This window comes from Lacerta agilis, chromosome 12 (genome assembly GCF_009819535.1).
Source record: "Lacerta agilis isolate rLacAgi1 chromosome 12, rLacAgi1.pri, whole genome shotgun sequence".
NCBI classification, from domain to species: domain Eukaryota; kingdom Metazoa; phylum Chordata; class Lepidosauria; order Squamata; family Lacertidae; genus Lacerta; species Lacerta agilis.
Genome location: NC_046323.1, coordinates 41,692,905 through 41,712,008, shown reverse-complemented (window position 1 = coordinate 41,712,008; position 19,104 = coordinate 41,692,905). Strand labels below are relative to the sequence as shown.

At 46.2% G+C, this 19,104-nt stretch overlaps 1 protein-coding gene across 1 annotated transcript in view; it reads right to left on the bottom strand.

Annotated features, from left to right (window-relative positions):
• Positions 1–17,799, bottom strand: part of PITRM1 (pitrilysin metallopeptidase 1) — a 31,474-nt gene extending 13,675 nt beyond the window's left edge. The window contains exons 1-15 of the mRNA XM_033165266.1: positions 17,710–17,799; positions 16,154–16,260; positions 15,660–15,811; positions 13,232–13,346; positions 13,038–13,134; positions 11,555–11,715; positions 10,546–10,672; positions 8,528–8,616; positions 6,882–7,010; positions 5,040–5,153; positions 4,759–4,855; positions 2,327–2,461; positions 1,967–2,105; positions 1,345–1,461; positions 400–532 (exon numbers count right to left, since the gene is read on the bottom strand). Of these exons, the coding sequence (XP_033021157.1) occupies positions 400–532; positions 1,345–1,461; positions 1,967–2,105; positions 2,327–2,461; positions 4,759–4,855; positions 5,040–5,153; positions 6,882–7,010; positions 8,528–8,616; positions 10,546–10,672; positions 11,555–11,715; positions 13,038–13,134; positions 13,232–13,346; positions 15,660–15,702 (1,496 nt within the window). The 5' untranslated portion in view covers positions 15,703–15,811; positions 16,154–16,260; positions 17,710–17,799. The remainder of the gene's footprint in view (positions 1–399; positions 533–1,344; positions 1,462–1,966; positions 2,106–2,326; positions 2,462–4,758; positions 4,856–5,039; positions 5,154–6,881; positions 7,011–8,527; positions 8,617–10,545; positions 10,673–11,554; positions 11,716–13,037; positions 13,135–13,231; positions 13,347–15,659; positions 15,812–16,153; positions 16,261–17,709) is intronic.
• Positions 17,800–19,104: the final 1,305 nt, after the last annotated feature.

Here is a 19,104-nt window from a genome sequence, read left to right as displayed (position 1 = left end):
CCTGCAATGCAGGAATCTTTTGCCCAACTTGGGCCAGAACTCACGACCCTGAGATTAAGAGTCTCGTGCTCTACCAACTGAGCTATTCCAACCAAGCTGCTGTAGGACTATGCATCACATCAGCCCGAGGGAGTATGGTCGGTGGTCAGGACTGATGGGGAGCTGGCAGTCCAACATCTGGAGGCAACATCTGAAGGCAGCCCTGTTTAGGGAGGCTTTTAATGTTTAATAGATTACTGCATTTTAGTAAAGCCGCCCAGAGTGGCTGGGGAAACCCGGCCAGATGGGCGGGGTATAAATTATTATTATTATTATTATTATTATTATTATTATTATTATTACCATATGGGCTCTCTCTGGAATAATGCCCAAAAGCACGAATAGAAAACTCCTCCTTACTTGGTGATGACGTTGCAAAAAAGCGGGATGTAAGGTCGGAGCTCCTCCGGAAGTGTGTTCAGACTGGAAACTGCTCTGAAATACACCATGCCATTTGTGGGCTGAGCGCAGTACTGGACCGGGACATCCTCAGCTACAGGCAAGCGAGACGAACCCATCAATATATGGTGTCATAGTTGGAGAGTGGAGGGAGCAGTGTTTCAGAAACAAGCCCGGCTTCCTTTAGAAATAGAGCTCTGTACAATTCAAGCCCAAATCCTTCTCTTGGCTCGTATAAAAGCTCAAGCTGCCCCACCTCCCAGGTTTGATCCCTTATATCTCTAGGTATATATCCCTAGAGATATAAGGGATCTAGGTTCGATCCCTTCTATCTCTAGGGAGAAACTCCTTCCTGAAACCCCAAAGAGCTGCTACCAGTCAGTGCTGAAAATACTGGGCTAGACAGACTTGTGGTCTGACTCAGGAGGAGACGATTTCCTCGGAAAACATGGGAAATGGAATGGAGCACCCAGAAAAATGGACTGGCTGGCTGCAACCCTGGACAGGAGCACTCACTGTGCAACGTTACGCAGGCTCCTTTAAGACACCTACTAAAACCTCCCTGTCCCACCCCAGTCTATCTGGATGCAAAAATCAGTTATGTAAACATGACTTTAAATTGCAGTGATTTTATCTGTACATTAGTGATAATTATTTTACTGTCTCAAGACTTTTTGATTAGGCCATTTATAAAATTTACTGTATCCAGCAAGCATTATGTTGCAGAGCCCTCTCATACTAAACCAACGGCTGCCTGCATTTCCATCTGGGAAGGAACCCAGAGTAACGTTAGCAGCCCCTACCTCTGAGAAAGAGCTGCTATTCCAACACAAGGCTAACTACATTCACAGGCTCTACGTTTTCTGTTTTGTAACAGAACATCAGCATTGAGCGACTCCGTCTTACCTGTAAGTGATGTCTCCAGCTCAGTAAACACAATCCTAGGCTCAATATCGGAGACCTTCAGAGCCGGGAGGCAAGATGTGTCTTGAGGCTTGCTTTGCAGATCAAGCAGTTCCAGCCCTAGCAGAAAATGTGGAGCATCTGTCAGCGGTTCTCAGAAAAAAAATATCCGACCGTGATTCAGGTTCAGTGGCAACAGTAGGGATTTGACAAGGTTCTCCTGGGAATTTAATGAATTTGCTTCCCAAACAGCTCCTGGTGGTTTTCAAAGTTAAGTCCCCTGCTGCCAAATTTTGGAGAGGCAGCAGAATAAAAAGGGATGGGGATGGGGATATGTCCCCTCACTTATTTATTTCTTTTAAAACTTTTATACTGCCTTTCATTGAGGGCACAGGGTGGTTCACACTATAAAAACACAAAAGGGCGCATTGACCTCAAATGGGAAACCGCAATGAACGCGGTATAAATTCTGTTATTTTTTAATACAGAAATGGGGGAAAGGGGAACAAGAAGTGGGCAGAGATCAACCACCAACTCAAGCTGCAACTTATTCACATCCTCTTTCTGTCCATCCCTCCATCCACATAAACATAAGAGAGTCAAAGCAGGAAGAAAAACGCCCCACCTTTTTCATATGTCTGCTTCTTCTCTTCTTCAGAAAGGGCCTCAAGTTTTTCCTTCAGCTTTGCCGCTTCCATCGAGGTTTGCTTCTCATAGAAAGCCCCGTCTGGACTCATGGACAGCGTCAGTCTATGGGGGTTACCCTTGTTGCCCAGGTCCACGGCGAAGAAAACAGAAAATGGGAGTGCCCATCAATGCAAAGAACAGCCTGCTATTTTAAGACCTATCCTGGCCGTCATGGGAGAGGGGTGTTCTTCTAAGCCTGGGGCACTTGGCTGACCACTGTCAAGAGACAGGGTGCTGGACATCACGGACCTTTGTGAGTCCAGAGTCTGTCCCCCTTGCCCTGTAACTGGGTCCTTACCTTAAAGTACTGCTTCATCTTTTTCTGAAGGAACTGGGGGTCCTCCTTAAGGCACTGCCTGAACCGAGCCACTTTCTCGGCGATCTTTAGAAGGTCAACGGGGTCTCCTTCGTGGTTCCAGCAGGAGGCAATATACTTGAGGGATGAGAAGAGGCGAGGATTTAGAATCCAGCCATGGAAGACAGGAGGACTGCTGCTCAGAGCAACAACCCTTGAAGCGGCCATTTTGCCATCTACACATGCAGATGCCTCTGCTTATGGAGCCCAACTTGCAGGCCAGGCAAACACCCGAAAGGTAGGCCACGGAGCAGGCTCTGCATGAGTTTGGATTGGATTTGGATTTGATATCCCGCTTTATCACTACCCGAAGGAGTCTCAAAGCGGCTAACATTCTCCTTTCCCTTCCTCCCCCACAACAAACACTCTGTGAGGTGAGTGGGGTTGAGAGACTTCAAAGAAGTGTGACTAGCCCAAGGTCACCCAGCAGCTGCATGTGGAGGAGCGGAGACGCGAACCCGGTTCACCAGATTACAAGTCTACCGCTCTTAACCACTACACCACACTGGCTCTCTCCACATGAGCCATAGTACAATCACAGGGCTTGAATGCACTGGTCTAGTATCCCCAGTTAAAAGAACTTGAGTGTTTTGGAAGACCTCTGCCTGAGGCTTTGGACAGCCTCTGTCATTTGGAGCAGGAACAAAGCCTGACGTGGCAGAAGGAGGTATGTCCATCTACCCTGGTTCTGCCTGCTCGAAGCAGCAGCGGCTCTCCAGAGGCACAGAAAGGTCATTCCCACCACCAGCTGCAGAATGATTTAACTGGAGATGGCATGGGTTGAATCTGGGACATTTTGCATGCAAAGCATGTTCTCTCTACCCCTGGGTTTCCACTTGACCTGCCCTCAAAAAAGGTACTGAGCTCAGGTCTAAGTATGTAAGATAATCACTCTCTTGCAGCTATCCAAACTTTATTCTGAAGCAGTAGAGCCCCCTAAGAGGGGCTGTTCCAGAACAAAAAGACAAAAAACAAACAAACCACCATTTGATGCACATGTGTAACATATAGGAAAAAAGGAAAACGCACAACCAGGGTGGATAAAAATCAATAATCAATAAATCAATCAATAAAATCGGATTTTTTTAAAATTTAAATCAGATTTTTTAAAATAAAATGCTTTTGGAGGAAAAATCTTTCTAAAGATAGTTTTCTATTTAAGTTACATTATAGTCCAAAGGCTATTCATCAACAAATAAGGATTTGTTTTAATTTTTTCATGTGTGCTAAAACTCAGTCTAAGTTGTTTTCTTTTTTAAGTTTAACCACATCAGTTAACAAACAAGGATACATAAGCTATAATGTTACTGTTCTAGTTAAATAAATTGTTTAAATTGTTATTAAGGAAATAATTATTTTTCTCCTCCCAACAAAGTACAGCAGAGAAGTTGTCCAAATATAAACAATAATGTCATAATTACCTGTCTATGTATTTCTAATAGTATAACCAAATCAGTAATTTTTGATACAACTGTAAAAACTACTCTGAAAATTATTTATTATTCCAAAAATGAAACCTTCCTCTGGTTGTAAATATTAAGATTATACCAGCAAGAATGAGTCTTTCTGTAAGAAAAACGATTTAAATCATGTCTTACTGACCAAAGCACTACCAATGCCAATGAGTGCAGCAGGGGAAATCTGACGAAAAGATGATTTAGCTAAAAAAGCAATGGCAAGATGGAACCCTTGATGCCATTGTCCTGAATATGGAAGGTTAATTTTAAAAGCTAACTGGACTTGGAACTGGGGAAATGCTGTCGTTTCTCACTTGTTGTCAGGGAACTGTCCCCGGCGCAGCTCAAGGTGGTGGCAGGGCTCTCGGGATGCTACAGGGAGCCCCGGCCCCACCTGACCAGCAGCATCTCCTCTGGCAGCGGAGGGAGCAGCGAGGCTTCCAGCGGGGAGGGGCATGGGTTTCAGGGGACGGAGGGTCGAGGCTCTGGGGATGCCGGAGAGACCCTGCACTCCCCTAGCCCAAGGGGTGATGAAGGAGGCACGCAATTTCCATCTCCCCAAAGGCGTCGAAGGGTGAAACGAAAGGATGGAAGGCGGGGTTTTCGTATACCGAAACTCTTTTGCTGGGGTCAGAACTGGAAGGGGCCATTCCCGGATTCTGCTGACGTTTGATACAGACATGAACTTGTTAGCTCTGTACTGTACATAGTGTGCACAATAAAATTACTAAAGGAAAACTCGGGAGTTTTGCCTGCTTACTCATGAGCAACTAACCGAGGACCTTACACTTGTGATCAACCCTTTCCCTACCCCATTACACAAGAATGTGGCCAACGTATCAACAGGGTATTGTTAAGAAATGCTGTAACTCGAGAAGAAGCAAGCTACAGACCCATCACTGGGGAAACGGCACTTACTGAGGTCAAAGCAAGTCCAAAGCTAGTTGACTGATGCTTCATCTGGATTTCAATCTTGTGAAGCAGTGCTTCAATCCTTTCTTCCTCAAACCCATTCCTTGGGAGAAAACAAGCAAGCAAGCAAGCGGACAGTTAATATTGCTCTTAAAGCACACGCGGAAGAGAGAGACTTCCACTCCCATGAAAACAAGAAAAAAACAGGCAGAAGGAAAGACTCACACACTCCCCAGCCACTACAAAACAATACAAATACAAAACAACCCCACACAGCTGTTACTTACTCAATAACTTCATCAATAGTCCTGGAAATAATTTGCTTCACAGTCTCAATGTTCTCTTCGGCGATCCCTTGAAGGCCAACGCTGAAATAAGCCTCTCTCGTGGAGCCGTTAAACCTGCAGAACCCAGAAAACAAAGAAACAAAATGTCTTGACTGCTCATGGCAGGAGTGGGGAGACATCTTGCAATTCAAGGGCCACATCCTTTCAACTGCAGCTTCCTTGGGGCCACGAGACAGTTATGGGTGGAACCTGAGAAAGTGGTTGAGGCAATAAATGTGAATTTAACTTTGTAGAGAGTCACATTTAGGGCCTTCTCGGTAGGGCCTTCTCGGTAGTGGCGCCCGCCCTGTGGAACGCCCTCCCATCAGAAGTCAAGGGAATAAACAACTACCTGACATTCAGAAAATACCTGAAGGCAGCCCTGTTTAGGGAAGTTTTTAAACTGTGATATTTTAAATGTATTTTAATGTTTGGTGGAAGCCACCCAGAGTGGCTGGGGAGACCCAGCCAGATGGGCGGGGTACAAATAAATTATTATTATTATTATTATTATTATTATTATTATTATTATGAAGGTGACGTACCAGCTGTGCACTAGATAGGTTCGTACAAAGATAGACACACTTATTCTCTCCATCCAGCCAAGGAAGAGGCACCGTCGCAGTTGAGGCATGTGTCCCAGCCAGGCAAAAGTACCCACAGAAGGTGAACAGCAGGACTACCAAGGGGTGTGGCTTGCAGAGTCCCATGGACCACACGGAAAGGCCTGGAAGATCCACATTTTGTCCCTAGGGACTGAGATCCCCCACTTCTGCCTTTCGCTCTTGGGCAGCTGAGTTTTGAAAGAGTTGTGTCCCATGAAGGGAAGGGCAAGTGGGAAAGAAGTGGCACGCTGCATTAAATTTGTCCCAGCGGCAGAAGGACAGCAGAGGCCAGACAAGGTGAATGAAGGCAAACAGCAAGGGTAGAAACACAGGCGAACAGCGCATTCACCAGAAGGAAGCAATAACATAAAGCTATGAAGACTAGTTCAAAAATTTCAGGAAGCCAGAATGCTTTTAGTGCATTTAGCACTAGTTAGAAGAGGGAAGTCCAGACATTTCACGATCCGAGATCCGGTCAACCAGGAATCCCGAGAAGGTGTGGGTCCTGATCCAATTTCCCAGGAGATTTCATCCATGAAATTACAGTACAGGTAATTTGCAACTTACACACATTTAACTTGTGTGCATTCAGCTTTATGCACTTGGTAAAAATGTTTTAAAAATTTTAAAAGGGGGGTGGGGAGTGGGCATCTGGGAAAAGACTTTGGCAGCCCCATCCGGCACTGAACCCAAGGTTTTGACTATACGTGATTCTGGCTTTGCACGCTCTCCCTCCCGGAACGTAACCCCAAATTGAGAGTCACCTGCAGTTGTGCGTTTTCAACTACTTGGCTGGTCTTGCCCTGAACTATTTTCTGCCCCTCAAAGTCAAATCAGGGAACAGCAGTGTGAAATATTTCATTTGTGTCAGCCTAGTGTGACTGGCCCAAAGTCACTCTGTAAGCTTTGTGGCATGAGTGGGGATTTTGAACCCAGGTCTTCTGGATCCTAGTCCGACACTCTGATCATAACATCGCATTGGCTTATTGCAACCTTATTTTATGTCACTTAGAAGTCACAGTGTTAAGCAGTACATAAAATGGTTGGGTGGATTTGGGGCGGGGAGTGAAATAAAGAGCGAAGCGTGCTTTGCCGCTATTTTAAATGCCTAGCCTGAGAAATCTAATTAAAAAACGACAAATGGAACTAAAGCTGTGGGGCGAAGTCCTACAGCGCTGCATGTGGCCCAGGCACTTACCCAACATCTGGCGAAAAATCTGAACCCAGACCAGCCTCGATTAAAGCTTTATAAAAGGGGGAATTGGGGCCACCAACCAACAGCGAAGATAACAAGTTCAGTGTGAAGGATTCGAAATTATCTGTAATGCTAAAAAGAGAAAAAGTTTACAATAGTACTGTGGGATTCAGCATATAAAGGACGACGACAGCAGTTAAGACCAAACCAAAACCTGAATCCAGGTGCAGAGTTACACAAGGCTGGTCAAGATATTCCGGCAAAAGAACGCAAAAAATGGGAGAGATTCTTCTGCGACATTTTTATAGGTTCCGGAAACATTCTTAGTAGCTGTGGATTATAGACAGGAATCTCTATAGATTATGTCTCACGTTTGTTGTCATAAAAATACAGAATCAATAAAGAAAATGGCCAAATAATTTGCCCTTTCGTGACTCCTGAAATAATCAGCTGGCTCAGGAGCCACTTCACTCCTCCCCAACAGAAGGCTGACTGACCTACCTTATCAGGCTGTGTTAAGTTTTATAACAAAGTAACACATGTGAATCACTTTGAACCTTCTAAGATGCTAATTGCTAAGGATTCTACTGGTAATTCCACTGTGTCCAGTGCTGAGTTAGCTGTGGATTCACGAAACATTATGAGGGTGGGAAAGGGGCAATGGTGCCACAAGCCTATAGCTTTTATTTTCTTTTTTTGCCCAAAGTTGTTTGTGAAAGAAAAAAAAAATCACCAAAATCTACACTACCGGCATGGGCGATTTCTGCCCAGACACTGCTTAAGGGGGCTGAATACCGGCTATGTCCAGAAAACTCCGGACGTATGGCAACTCTGTTCAGCCATATTCTGCAAATGTGTAATCCCAGCTCATCATATAACTGCAGGGATGTAACCTTCATGGATTTTATCTGTCAGAGGACTGACAACATGGCAAAAGACAGCAGCGCCCCCTGGTGACAACTCCATATCACTACTCAAACATGAAGCCTAGTGACTTTCTATCAGTCATATACTGAAGAAGAAGAAGAAGAAGAGGAAGAGGAAGAGGAATTTGGATTCAATATCCCACTTTGTCACTACCTGAAGGAGTCTCAAAGCGGCTAACCTTCTCCTTTCCCTTCCTCCCCCACAACAAACACTCTGTGAGGTGAGTGGGGCTGAGAGACTTCAAAGAAGTGAGACTAGCCCAAGGTCACCCAGCAGCTGCATGCGGAGGAGCGGAGACGCAAACCCGGTTCCCCAGATTACGAGCCTACCGCTCTTAACCACTACACCACACTGCCCCTCACCGAGCCTTAACTACCTGGCAGGATTGCTGTTGGGAGACAAAGGACACTGCCCTAAGCTTTTGGGAGATGGGCAGACTGCTTCATAATGTAATAAATAAATGCAAGTTAGCCCTCTGAAAAACAACAACAACCACTGCACCCCTTTCTCAGCTAAGCCTTGCTGAAAAGAAAGTATGGGGGGTGGGGAGCCAGGAACACCAAACTAGCCATTTTATGCTTTTGGTGGCTGGGGTCAATATGCACTTAGCACAACTGGAGAAGGCAGAGATGATGGGAGCCCAATGCAATGCATTTCAGGGTTCCCTGTACAGCAGGGAATGGCCAGCTGTTTGAAACTCATCCATTTCCCGTTCCACGTACTCTGCTAGGAGGTAGCTGACGCTGACCATCGTCTGCTTCTTGGAGTCTGCAGCAAGCGAATCAGTCCCACAGGTCACATGGTGTTCCCTCTGCAAAAGAGAAACCGATGATTTGAGAAGGCAGGGGAATGCAGCCCTCTTTCTCTCTCTGCCTCCAATATATGAAAGCGCCAGAGTTAAGCCCAAAGGCAAGGGATGCCTGAGAGGTGAGATACTGTAGCTGAGCATGTGCACCCTTACACTGAATCAGACTATCGGCCCATCGGATGTAAGAAGAGCCTGCTGGATCAGGCCTCAGCCCAGTATTGCTGAAGGAGCGTCTCCACCCCCATCGTTCAGCCCAGACACTGAGGTCCAGCTCCGAGGGCCTTCAGGCGGTTCCCTCACTGCGAGAAGTCAAGTTACAGGGAACCAGGCAGAGGGCCTTCTTGGTAGTGGCACCCGCCCTGTGGAACGCCCTCCCATTAGATGTCAAGGAAATAAACAACTGCCTGACTTTTAGAAGCCATCTGAAGGCAGCCCTGTATCGGGAAGTTTTTAACGTTTGATGCTTTATCGTGTTTTTAATATTCTGTTGGGAGCCGCCCAGAGTGGCTGGGGAAACCCAGCCAGATGGGCGGGGTATACGTAATAAATTATTATTAGTCCAGCATCCTGTTCTTACATTGGTCAACCAGGTGCCTGTGGGAAACCCAAGGAGCAGTACCTGGGCAGAAGAGCACCCTCCCCTCCTGGGGTTTCCAGGTATTCAGAAGCACGACTGCCTCCAACTGTACAAGCTGAGAATCACCCAGCACAGTCGAGGCACGACTGGCTGTGGATCCCCAAAGTCTCAGGCAAAGGTCTTTTCCCAGACCTGCTTCACTGAGAGATAGCAGTCTTTTGGAGCATTTGCACTGCATGCAGAAGGTCGGAGGTTCAGTCAACCAGACAGGCATCTTCAGGCTCCGGCCTGAAGCACTGAAGAGTTGCTGCCAAACAGTGTGGACAATTCTGAGCTACGTGGACCAATGGTGTGACTCGGTGTAAGGCCCATGAACCCAGCCTCTTCCACCCAAGGTAAAACAGGCAGCTAAAAGAAATAGGCTGATCGCCGAAGAATTGATGCTTTTGAATTATGGTGCTGGAGGAGACTCTTGAGAGTCCCATGAACTGCAAGAAGATCAAACCTATCCATTCTTAAAGAAATCAGCCCTGAGTGCTCACTAGAGGGACAGATCCTGAAGTTGAGGCTCCAGTACTTTGGCCACCTCATGAGAAGACTCCCTAGAAAAGACCCTGGTGTTGGGAAAGATGGAGGGCACAAGGAGAAGGGGACGACAGAGGATGAGATGGTTGGACAGTGTTCTCGAAGCTACTAACATGAGTTTGGCCAAACTGCGAGAGGCAGTGAAGGATAGGCGTGCCTGGCATGCTCTGGTCCATGGGGTCACGAATTGTCGGACATGACTGAACGACTGAACAACAACAAAAGAAATAGAGACAGGGCCTTCTCTGCAGTGGGGCCCATACTGTGCAACTCCCTCCCCTATGCATACCTCACTGGTGCTTAAAACCTAAATTAAAACACTGTACAAAGCCCTTGATCTAGTTCAGAACCAAGGCTGCACAACCCTAGATATTTTCTCTTTTTCTTGTGTTGTTATTATGCTGTTGGTTGTTGTTTTTTAAGGTGCATTCCTGTGCATTTGTGGGAAATATGGCATGTAAAAAAACTGAACTGCGACTAAACGTTTCCTAGAAATTTTTCCACATTCAAAATGTACCAGAAAAGCCACATCATTACGGTGGGAGGAGATGAAAAAGCTAGGCAGATTTTCATCTTTCCTCAATCAGGAACTATTCACAAGAAAACCAGATGCCACACTTGACTGCGGCTGTTACGGTCATCCCTGCTAAACATTTAGGCTGGAAAGTGTTCTGTGGGAAACAACAATGGATAAAGCAGTTTCCATGTGGGTCTCAAGAGTCACCTATGGAAATCCAGAGCAGAAATCTTATTGTCAATGACATACTCACAGGCTTATCCCAGAGCTGTTGTGTTGGGACAGCAGTGTCCAGCTCAATTTTCTGGAATTTACTCAGGGCATCCTTGTGGATCTGTTCCAAGTGTTGTTCCATTGGGAAGTTACCATAAGTGAAGAACCTGGAATTTTTTAAATTATTATTATAGACTCCCATTTGCACATACAAATGTCGCAAGATTTATTTCCCATGTTTTAGACCAGTAGTCTTCAACTGGTCGAGCCCAAAGGCCCATCTCTGACTCAGAGAGGTTGGAGGACCACCTGCCACGTAAGATCTAGTTGAGATTCCTGCCTTGCAGGGGGTTGGACTAGATGACCCTTGGGGGTCCCCTCCAACTCTACAATTCTACGATGCTGTTATTCTGCAGATCTTTCACTTCTGATTTATACTTTACCAATGCTAATGATACACATCATTAATCCTAAAACGACAATTCACGGAGCAGTATACCTCAGCATCGCTCCTAAGCGAAAAGCAATTATTTCTACGCTTAATCTTAGTCGAAAGGCTGAGAAACTACTGAAAACCAGTGATTTTTGCATTCTTGGAGCAGTCTAGAATACTAAGAAAAATAGGCTAGAAAGTGAACGGCGCATCGTTGTGCCAAAAAGAGCTCCCTCAATAGAGGCACAGAGATAGGAAGTTTGGACATGTGTTTGGACAGAAACATGTACCTTATTTTAAAAATGGCTCATTTTTTTCTCCGGCCACAATGAAGCACTCTTAGAAAGTGATAAACTGAGTGTCTCATCAGAGGAAGGCAGCTTTGGTCTAGTCAGCCTTAGCCAGAATCCAACATGGCAGAACAACTTTGCTGAGCCCCACCTGGGGTAACCCTTAAAACTCCCTGGGTCATTCGCACAGGAAATGAAACACACACACACCTCACACACCCAGCTAGGACTGACTGATGTCTTGGCTCCCCCAACTGAGAGCTGTGTTGGGGACACCCGGGATTATTACAAAGCACTCCTTTCCCTTTCAGGCGCACCCTTCTCACCTTGCATTACTAGGGTGGTAATGTGTTGCGTGGAATTGCTTCAGCTGTTCCCAGGAAAGATCGGGGATCTTCAGCGGGTCGCCGCCGGACACAACTGCGTACGTGTGGTCGGGGAGAATCTTGTTCTGAAGGTGCTGGGAGAATACTCTCTCGTTGTCTGTCTTAAAAGAAATCGTTTAGGTAGGAGTAAAAAAGCTTCAGCAAAACTCACCTGCAACGACCACTGCTACTTCAGGGTAATAGCCAGTTTTCCTGGAGAACCCAATAATCCCCAGAAGACAGGAAAACAGTGGAAGGAATCACAAAACTGTAGAGTTGAATGGGTTCCTGAGGGTCATCTAGTCCAACCCCGTTCTTAACCAAGACTCAGGGTGGAGTTAAGAGTTGCATGTGGCCCTCAGCAAGTTTCCCAGGAGGGACAGTGGCCCTCAAGCTGAAGAAGCTTCCCCATTTCAACATTAAATTGTGGAAAAATATATAGATTGATAGGAAAGGACTGTGAACGCACTGAAACATTGTGACGAGTGTTGCTGGCTTATCATGGTTTGTTGCGGAGAAGCACCATGCTGGTACACGATACCTGATCATTCCTGCGTTACTCCTCCGACATGAGAAAGGACAACTGATATTACCTGAAGTGTAGATTTAGGAGGGGCTCCAGCATCCCATGATGTAAACTGTGGATTCTTGGTTTGTTTCCCCAGCTCATGCCAGGGAGAAGCAAAGCCAGACTGATGGAGCTGTGTGCACTAATCTACTGCTTGTTTCACAATAAACCATGGTTAGCTAGAAACACTGGCTTACGACAAATACAGCCAATAGCTCAATTGGACATGATGACAATGATGATGATTTTTTATTTATTCCCCAGCCACTCTTACAGCACATAAAAATTGTAAAATGTACTATATATATATAATGTGCTCTCTCTCTCTCTCTCTCTCTGTGTGTGTGTGTGTGTGTATTATACAGGGCTCATCCATACTTCTGCATGTGCTGTGCCTAGAAAGCACATGTCCTGGCCATTTCCCGCTTGACACACACTTTCTAAGCATGGGTCCAAGGAGATTTCCCCTTGCCCCACTCCTTTCTAATGGAAAACCAGCTCTTTAGTGATACATCAGAACAAATGACAATCTGGGGAAAACCCAAATTCCTGTTAGCTCTGATTGAGCACTAAAGAGCAGTTTGGTTTTTTCCCAGGAGGGTGATGGAAGCAGCAGAACAAAGGGAGGTGTGGATAAGCCAGTCTGTATATACATAATGCCAAAACATGCTTAGGAGAGCTTAACTATGAATGGCTGCTGCTGGGAATCAGAAGTAGAGAGTGTGCTCTTGTACTCAGGTCTAGTGTGTGGGCTTCCATAAACATCAGGTTGGCCACTGACAGTACAAGATGCTGGACTTAGATGGGCCTTTGGCCTGATCCAGCAGGACTCTTCTTACATTCTTAAAATAAAACGATTTTGAAAAAGGAACTTACAAATGCTCCCTTCATCTCATTGAAGACAACTCCTTTGAAGACTAAGGGCGTCTCAGGGTCTGCTGGATTCTCATGTTCTAATCTCCAGCCTTCCTGCCTGTGCAAGATGAAGACACACAACACAGAGGGGTCAACACTCCTTCGGGCAGCACCACCACATGTGTGTATATGTGCCCAAAACATGAAAGTCTTACCAGAAGTCGAGATGTCTCAAACTAGGGAAAAACACGGCGTCCAGGTATACAGACAGAAGGTTCTGAAAATCTTTGGGATTTTGGGTGGAAAACGGGTAGAGAGTATAGTCGCTAGCTGTGGGGAAAAGGTAACAAAATAAATGTCAAGGATTTAATGAAGGTGTCCCAGTGACAATGGAATTCCGTAGTTTTCCCTTTCCAGGAGGGAGGCCTCTCCTCTGAAGCCCCTTCCTAGAAGAAGAAGAAGAAGAAGAGTTTGGATTTGATATCCCGCTTTTCACTACCCGAAGGAGTCTCAAAGCGGCTAACATTCTCCTTTCCCTTCCTCCCCCACAACAAACACTCTGTGAGGTGAGTGGGGCTGAGAGACTTCAGAGAAGTGTGACTAGCCCAAGGTCACCCAGCAGCTGCATGTGGAGGAGCGGAGACACGAACCCGGTTCCCCAGATTACGAGTCTACCGCTCTTAACCACTACACCACACTGGCTCTCAAGGATTGCTGCTGTATCCCCCTCCTCTGTTGCAATTCTGAGAAGGGTGTGTGTTCCAATCCAAGGCTTTAGATCCACTGGATTCACGCTCCCAGGATGGACAGGAGATGGTGAGGCTATTGCTCCAATAGTCTTGCTCATCTTGTTTATAAACAGAGCTCCTCTCAGGTATTATAGTTAGCAGATCAGGGAGGCAGGGTGTTTTTTGTAACTCGCTCCCCAAGACCACATGATTCCATGGCTATCTACATCCACAGCTGCCTTACACAGAATTGTAGCCTTCCTCCATTCACTCCACTACCATCTGCAACGACTGGGAGGGGCTCTTCACGATCCCCAGCTCTGCCCCCAGAGACTCTTTTAACTGCAGGCGTCAAGGGTTAAACCTAGAAGCTTCTGCCTGCAAACGATATATTTTGCCCCACCCTTGAACCAAAGAGGGCGGGCACATTATCAAGTAGCAGTCTTGATCATGTATCTGTAGAAGCTAGTTGTAGGAGCCTGTGTGGCTTCATCTTTTCAAATTAATGAGTTTTGTTAGGTTTTTTTCTCACACTGTTTAGGTTAGCTAACCTGAGTTTAATTTATATTAAACAGCTTGGGAGGAATTCCCCCTACTGCTCTTGAGTCCTTTATGTTGTTGCAGCCTTGAAAGCCTTTTTCATTTCCTATAGTCTCTAGAATTAATTTCCCTCTGAGGAAACAGACTACAGTGGTGCCCCGCTAGACGAAAATAATTCGTTCTACAAGTTTTTTCGTCTAGCAGGTTTTTCGTCTAGCGAAGCGGCAATGCAAACCGCGGTTTTCGCGATACGGGGGGGGGGGGAATCGTCTTGTGAGGCAGCCCCATAGACAAATTCGTCTTGCGGGGAAGCCTTCCGCTAGACGAATGCCTTCGTCTAGCGAGTTTTTCGTCTAGCGAGGAATTCGTCTAGCGGGGCACCACTGTACATCCAGTGAAACGAGAAAAGAGCTGGCATCTCGTTGGGGTTTTCCGTTTGATTTATAAGTTATATATATGCTTGTTTAACTCGTCACATAGCTATTTAGGGGCTCTCACCCCATATTTTTTGGATTTGAGTTTAGTTGAGTTTGGGTTTATATCCCATTAGTCTCTCCATCTCGTTTCAGGGATTGTCATGGCTGAGTTCTTTATACTTTTTTTTGGACATTATCAAGGGCAGCAATCGTCCCCAGATCTGAGCCAGACGTTAAGTTTTGCAGAAGCTTCCCGGCACTGCGCTCTCGTCTCCTTTTCCCAAGTCAGTTTTCTTTCCATCAGTAAACAGACAAGAAGCATGTATCGATGGGGATCTTGGGTGCAGGGGCTGCCTTGCCGACACCCCAAATGGGCTATGCATCAAAATGGGGCTGCAGTTTGCATTTTTCCAAGGTCTCAACGCAACATGCAGAACTCCAATCGCTGCTTAAGGAAAGCGCTGGGTCTCTCAGTAAGTCGCATAAGGCTCCTTCCACATATCTAAACCAGTTCTACAGCAACTGACATGCAGCTGAGGCCTGCAATAAAATGTTGTTGCATTTCCTCCTGCCTAAAGGGAGTTTAATATACCAGGAACATTCCAAACAAGGCCCTTCATTCTTCCCCCTCCCTCCCGTGTTATTTTCCAACTGTAACTATACATTCAATATCTGCAGAGCATGCTCAGTCCTGATTTGAAGATTTTGTGGCTTTTTTACCCTCTTAGCTTTCTTTTCTTTATTTTTGTTCTCGTGCAATCACACACACACCGCCCCAAGCATGCATTTACCTCCCCCTCTCATTTCTCGGCAGCCTTGGGTTTGGCTACAGTCCTGCCGGCACTCTCCACTCGAGTTTGGAATTGGAAGGAGCGACAGGAACCATGGATTTCATCGTATGAGTAAACTGCCGTTTGCACGGGGGAAACGCAAGAGGCTGCTTGTTCCCGTTTGCTCACCTGTAAAGGCATTCATGAACGTGGAGAGTGACCTGTTTAGCATTTTGAAGAAAGGATCTCGGACGGGATACTTCTGCGAACCACAAAGCACAGTGTGTTCAAGGATATGGGGGACGCCTGTACTGTCCAATGGAGTGGTACGGAATTGAACACTGTAAGGTGACCAGGAAAGCGTTGGAAGAGGTTAGAATACGGAAGTAAAACATCACCGTACACATAAAAATAATTGGTTATTTCTATAATGCCGGACCCCAGATTTCCCCTCCTTTTTGTGGGAGCTGCATTCTTAGTGGCACCTTAAGAAACTCAGAATTCTTATACTGACCTCTGACCTTCCAGGGACCTTCCACACAAATTGATGGCAAGAGGGCCCTCCGATGCACCTGGGATGGTCTCAGAACATACCCGCAAGCCCTAAACGGCACTCCCGTAAAGTCACGACTCTATCCCCATCCCTAGTGAGACTTGTCGAACCCTGATCCCAACACACCTACCTGAAGAGATTGTTGGAATCCTCTCTTGCCACATGCAAATACTTGGCTCCCGTCTGATCATGGCTCAGGTTGACAGTAGTTAAGAATAACTCGGGCACAGCTGTCACCTGCGGTGGGCAAGCAAGCACACACACACACACACGTATATTTCGGTTAATACAAATGGCCACAATCGTTTTTATTATCGTTAAGCTATTTGACGCACACTAACAATGATCTCAGAAGTTGAACAATGCACAAATAAATAAAGGCAAAGGCAAAGCTTGGGGGCCTCTTTAGTGAGCACAAGCTACCACTGTCTACCAAGTTGCCTGCGCACAATTCTTAGGGAATGCAGGCAGGCAGTTAAGCACCAAGCAAAAAAACAAGAAAAGGAAAAAAGAGGGATTGGACATTAGATAAGAGGCGTATGAAATAACGCACGGTGTGTAGATCGTGGATACAGATAATTTATTCTCCCTCTCATAATATTAGAGCCTGGATTCACAGAATAAAATACATGTAGGGACCATGAGGGTCATGTAGTCCAGGGGTCAGCAAACTTTTTCAGCAGGGGGATGGTCCACTGTCCCTCAGACCTTGTGGGGGGCCAGACTATATTTTGGGGGAAAAACAACGAACGAATTCCTATGCCCCACAAATAACCCAGAGATGCATTTTAAATAAAAGGACACATTCTACTCATGTAAAAACACGCTGATTCCCGACCGTCTGCGGGCCGGATTTAGAAGGCGATTGGGCCGCATCCGGGCCCCGGGCCTTAGTTTGGGGACCCCTGATCTAGTCCAACCCCCTGCAATGCAGGAACCTTTCATCCAACGTGGCGCTTGAACCCAGAACCTCAAGATGAAGCGTCTCATGCTCCACTGAGGGATTGAGCTATCCCTCCTATAGGTGATACCCAATGCTAGTCATTCTCAAGAGCAGGCACACTGAAATCAACGGAGTTATGCAGCCTCTCCATTGTTTTCAGCGTGTCCTACTCTGAGCAGCACCAGCATTGGTTATCGCCCAAAGCAGCCGTATGGTAGGAGATTCGGGACAGAAAAGCGGATGTGCTTCTTTCACATAGTGCAACTAAGGAATTTGCTACCGCAAAATGCAGTCATGGCCGCCAGCTTTAAAAGGAGATTAGATAAATATATGGAGAATGGGGTGATCCATGGTTACACATTACCCTGACTAGCAGAGGAAGGCTGCCTCTGAATCCCAGTTGCTGAGCAGAATGCACACTATTTATTTTTGTGGGCTTGCTAAGGGCACCTAGCTGGCCACTGTGAGAACAGAAGGCTGGATTAGATGGACCTTTTAGTCTGACCCAGCAGGGCTCTCCTTATGCTTTTAGCTGTTTATAAACTGACTCATTGTGCCCCCAGAATCAGCTGCAAAATGCAGCATGTATGTTCCTCCGCGGAGGAGCTGATGCAGAAAGGCCTTCCAGAGTTTTCAAGCTTTCTTTTTTTTTTTTAACCGTCAGATCAGACCAAATGCACCCCAAATTTCTTGGGAGAAGAGAGCCAGAGAGCCCCGAGCGACCAGGAAGACCAGACAAGTACCTGGTTTACTGTGAATCCATGGATGCGATCTCCAGTTTTGTACTGCAGTGCCCTTTCGTTGGCAGAAGTACTCTTCCATCTCTGATTAAGTGGTCTGAAACTATATACACAAAAAAGCGAGAGGAAGAGGAGAAAGCAAACAATGAGACTTCCTTTAAAAAATAATAATAATATTTGGGGTGAGGAAAATCAGGCTCAGGAGCCAATGCAGGCTTCCTCAAACTCGGCCCTCCAGATGTTTCTGGCCTACAACTCCCACGATCCCTAGCTAGCAGGACCAGTGGTCAGGGATGATGGGAAGTGTAGTCTCAAAACATCTGGAGGGCCAAGTTTGAGGAGCCCTGAGCCAATGCATCAAGGCGAGTTAAGCAAATGTGTGAGCAGAGGCACCCATTTGTTCAGCTATATAATTAAAACAGCTTAGACTAATTAGGGCACAGGAAAATTGTGTGTGTGTGCTAGGAGCCAAATCCTGCAATAAGTACCTATAACTCAGGAGCTAAATTCCAGGGATGTGAAGTCTGTAAGAAAGCTGGTGTTTAGGGCCACACTAGCAAATCTGTTCCAGTCCTGGACTTTGGGAACACCAGCAAACAGGTGAGATACAAGCGCAAATCCTTAACTACATCAATCACTATATTTAAGGATCTGGTGACTTCTGTTTCAGTGTATCTGAAGAAGTGTGCATGCACACGAAAGCTCATACCAAGAACAAACTCAGTTGGTCTCTAAGGTGCTACTGGAAAGAATTTTCTATTTTACATCAATCTTAGTTCAGCCCAAGTGTTATAAGGCAAGGCCTTCATAAATCAAACTATGCTGTCCAGGCTACAGCATAAAACCATTAAAAGAGTCCTGCTGGATCACACCAAATCTTAGGATACCAAAACCTGTGGCCTTCCGGTTCTTGGGACTACGACTCCCACCATCCTTGACCGACTGTTTCGCTGATGGGAGCTGGGGGTTCACAAACATCTAGACAGCTACCCTTGATCCGGGTGCAATGTCACGTTTCCCAAAGTGGCAAGTCCGAAGCCTCCACTCAAGAAGACAACACAAGCAGCAGGCAGGCCTTCCACCACTGTGGATTCCCAGCATTTGGTGTTTAGAGATAAACTAGCATGACAGCCAGAGTCAGAAAGTTGGGGTTCTCGCCCCTAAATAAGACCACTGCTCCCAATACTTCACAAAACCCAGCCGCCGAGAATTCCAGGGAGAAATGTGGCATGTTTCACCAGCGCCTTCCACCCAAACCCCCCACCCACAATTCCTCTTTTCTTTTATCAGTCCCAGACCAGCAGAGGAGGTAGGTGTGGCAGCGGGGAGAGACAGTTAAGACAAAACAGCCTCCTTCAGAAAAATAAAAATAAAAACGTCAGAAAGCAGGCTTTCATC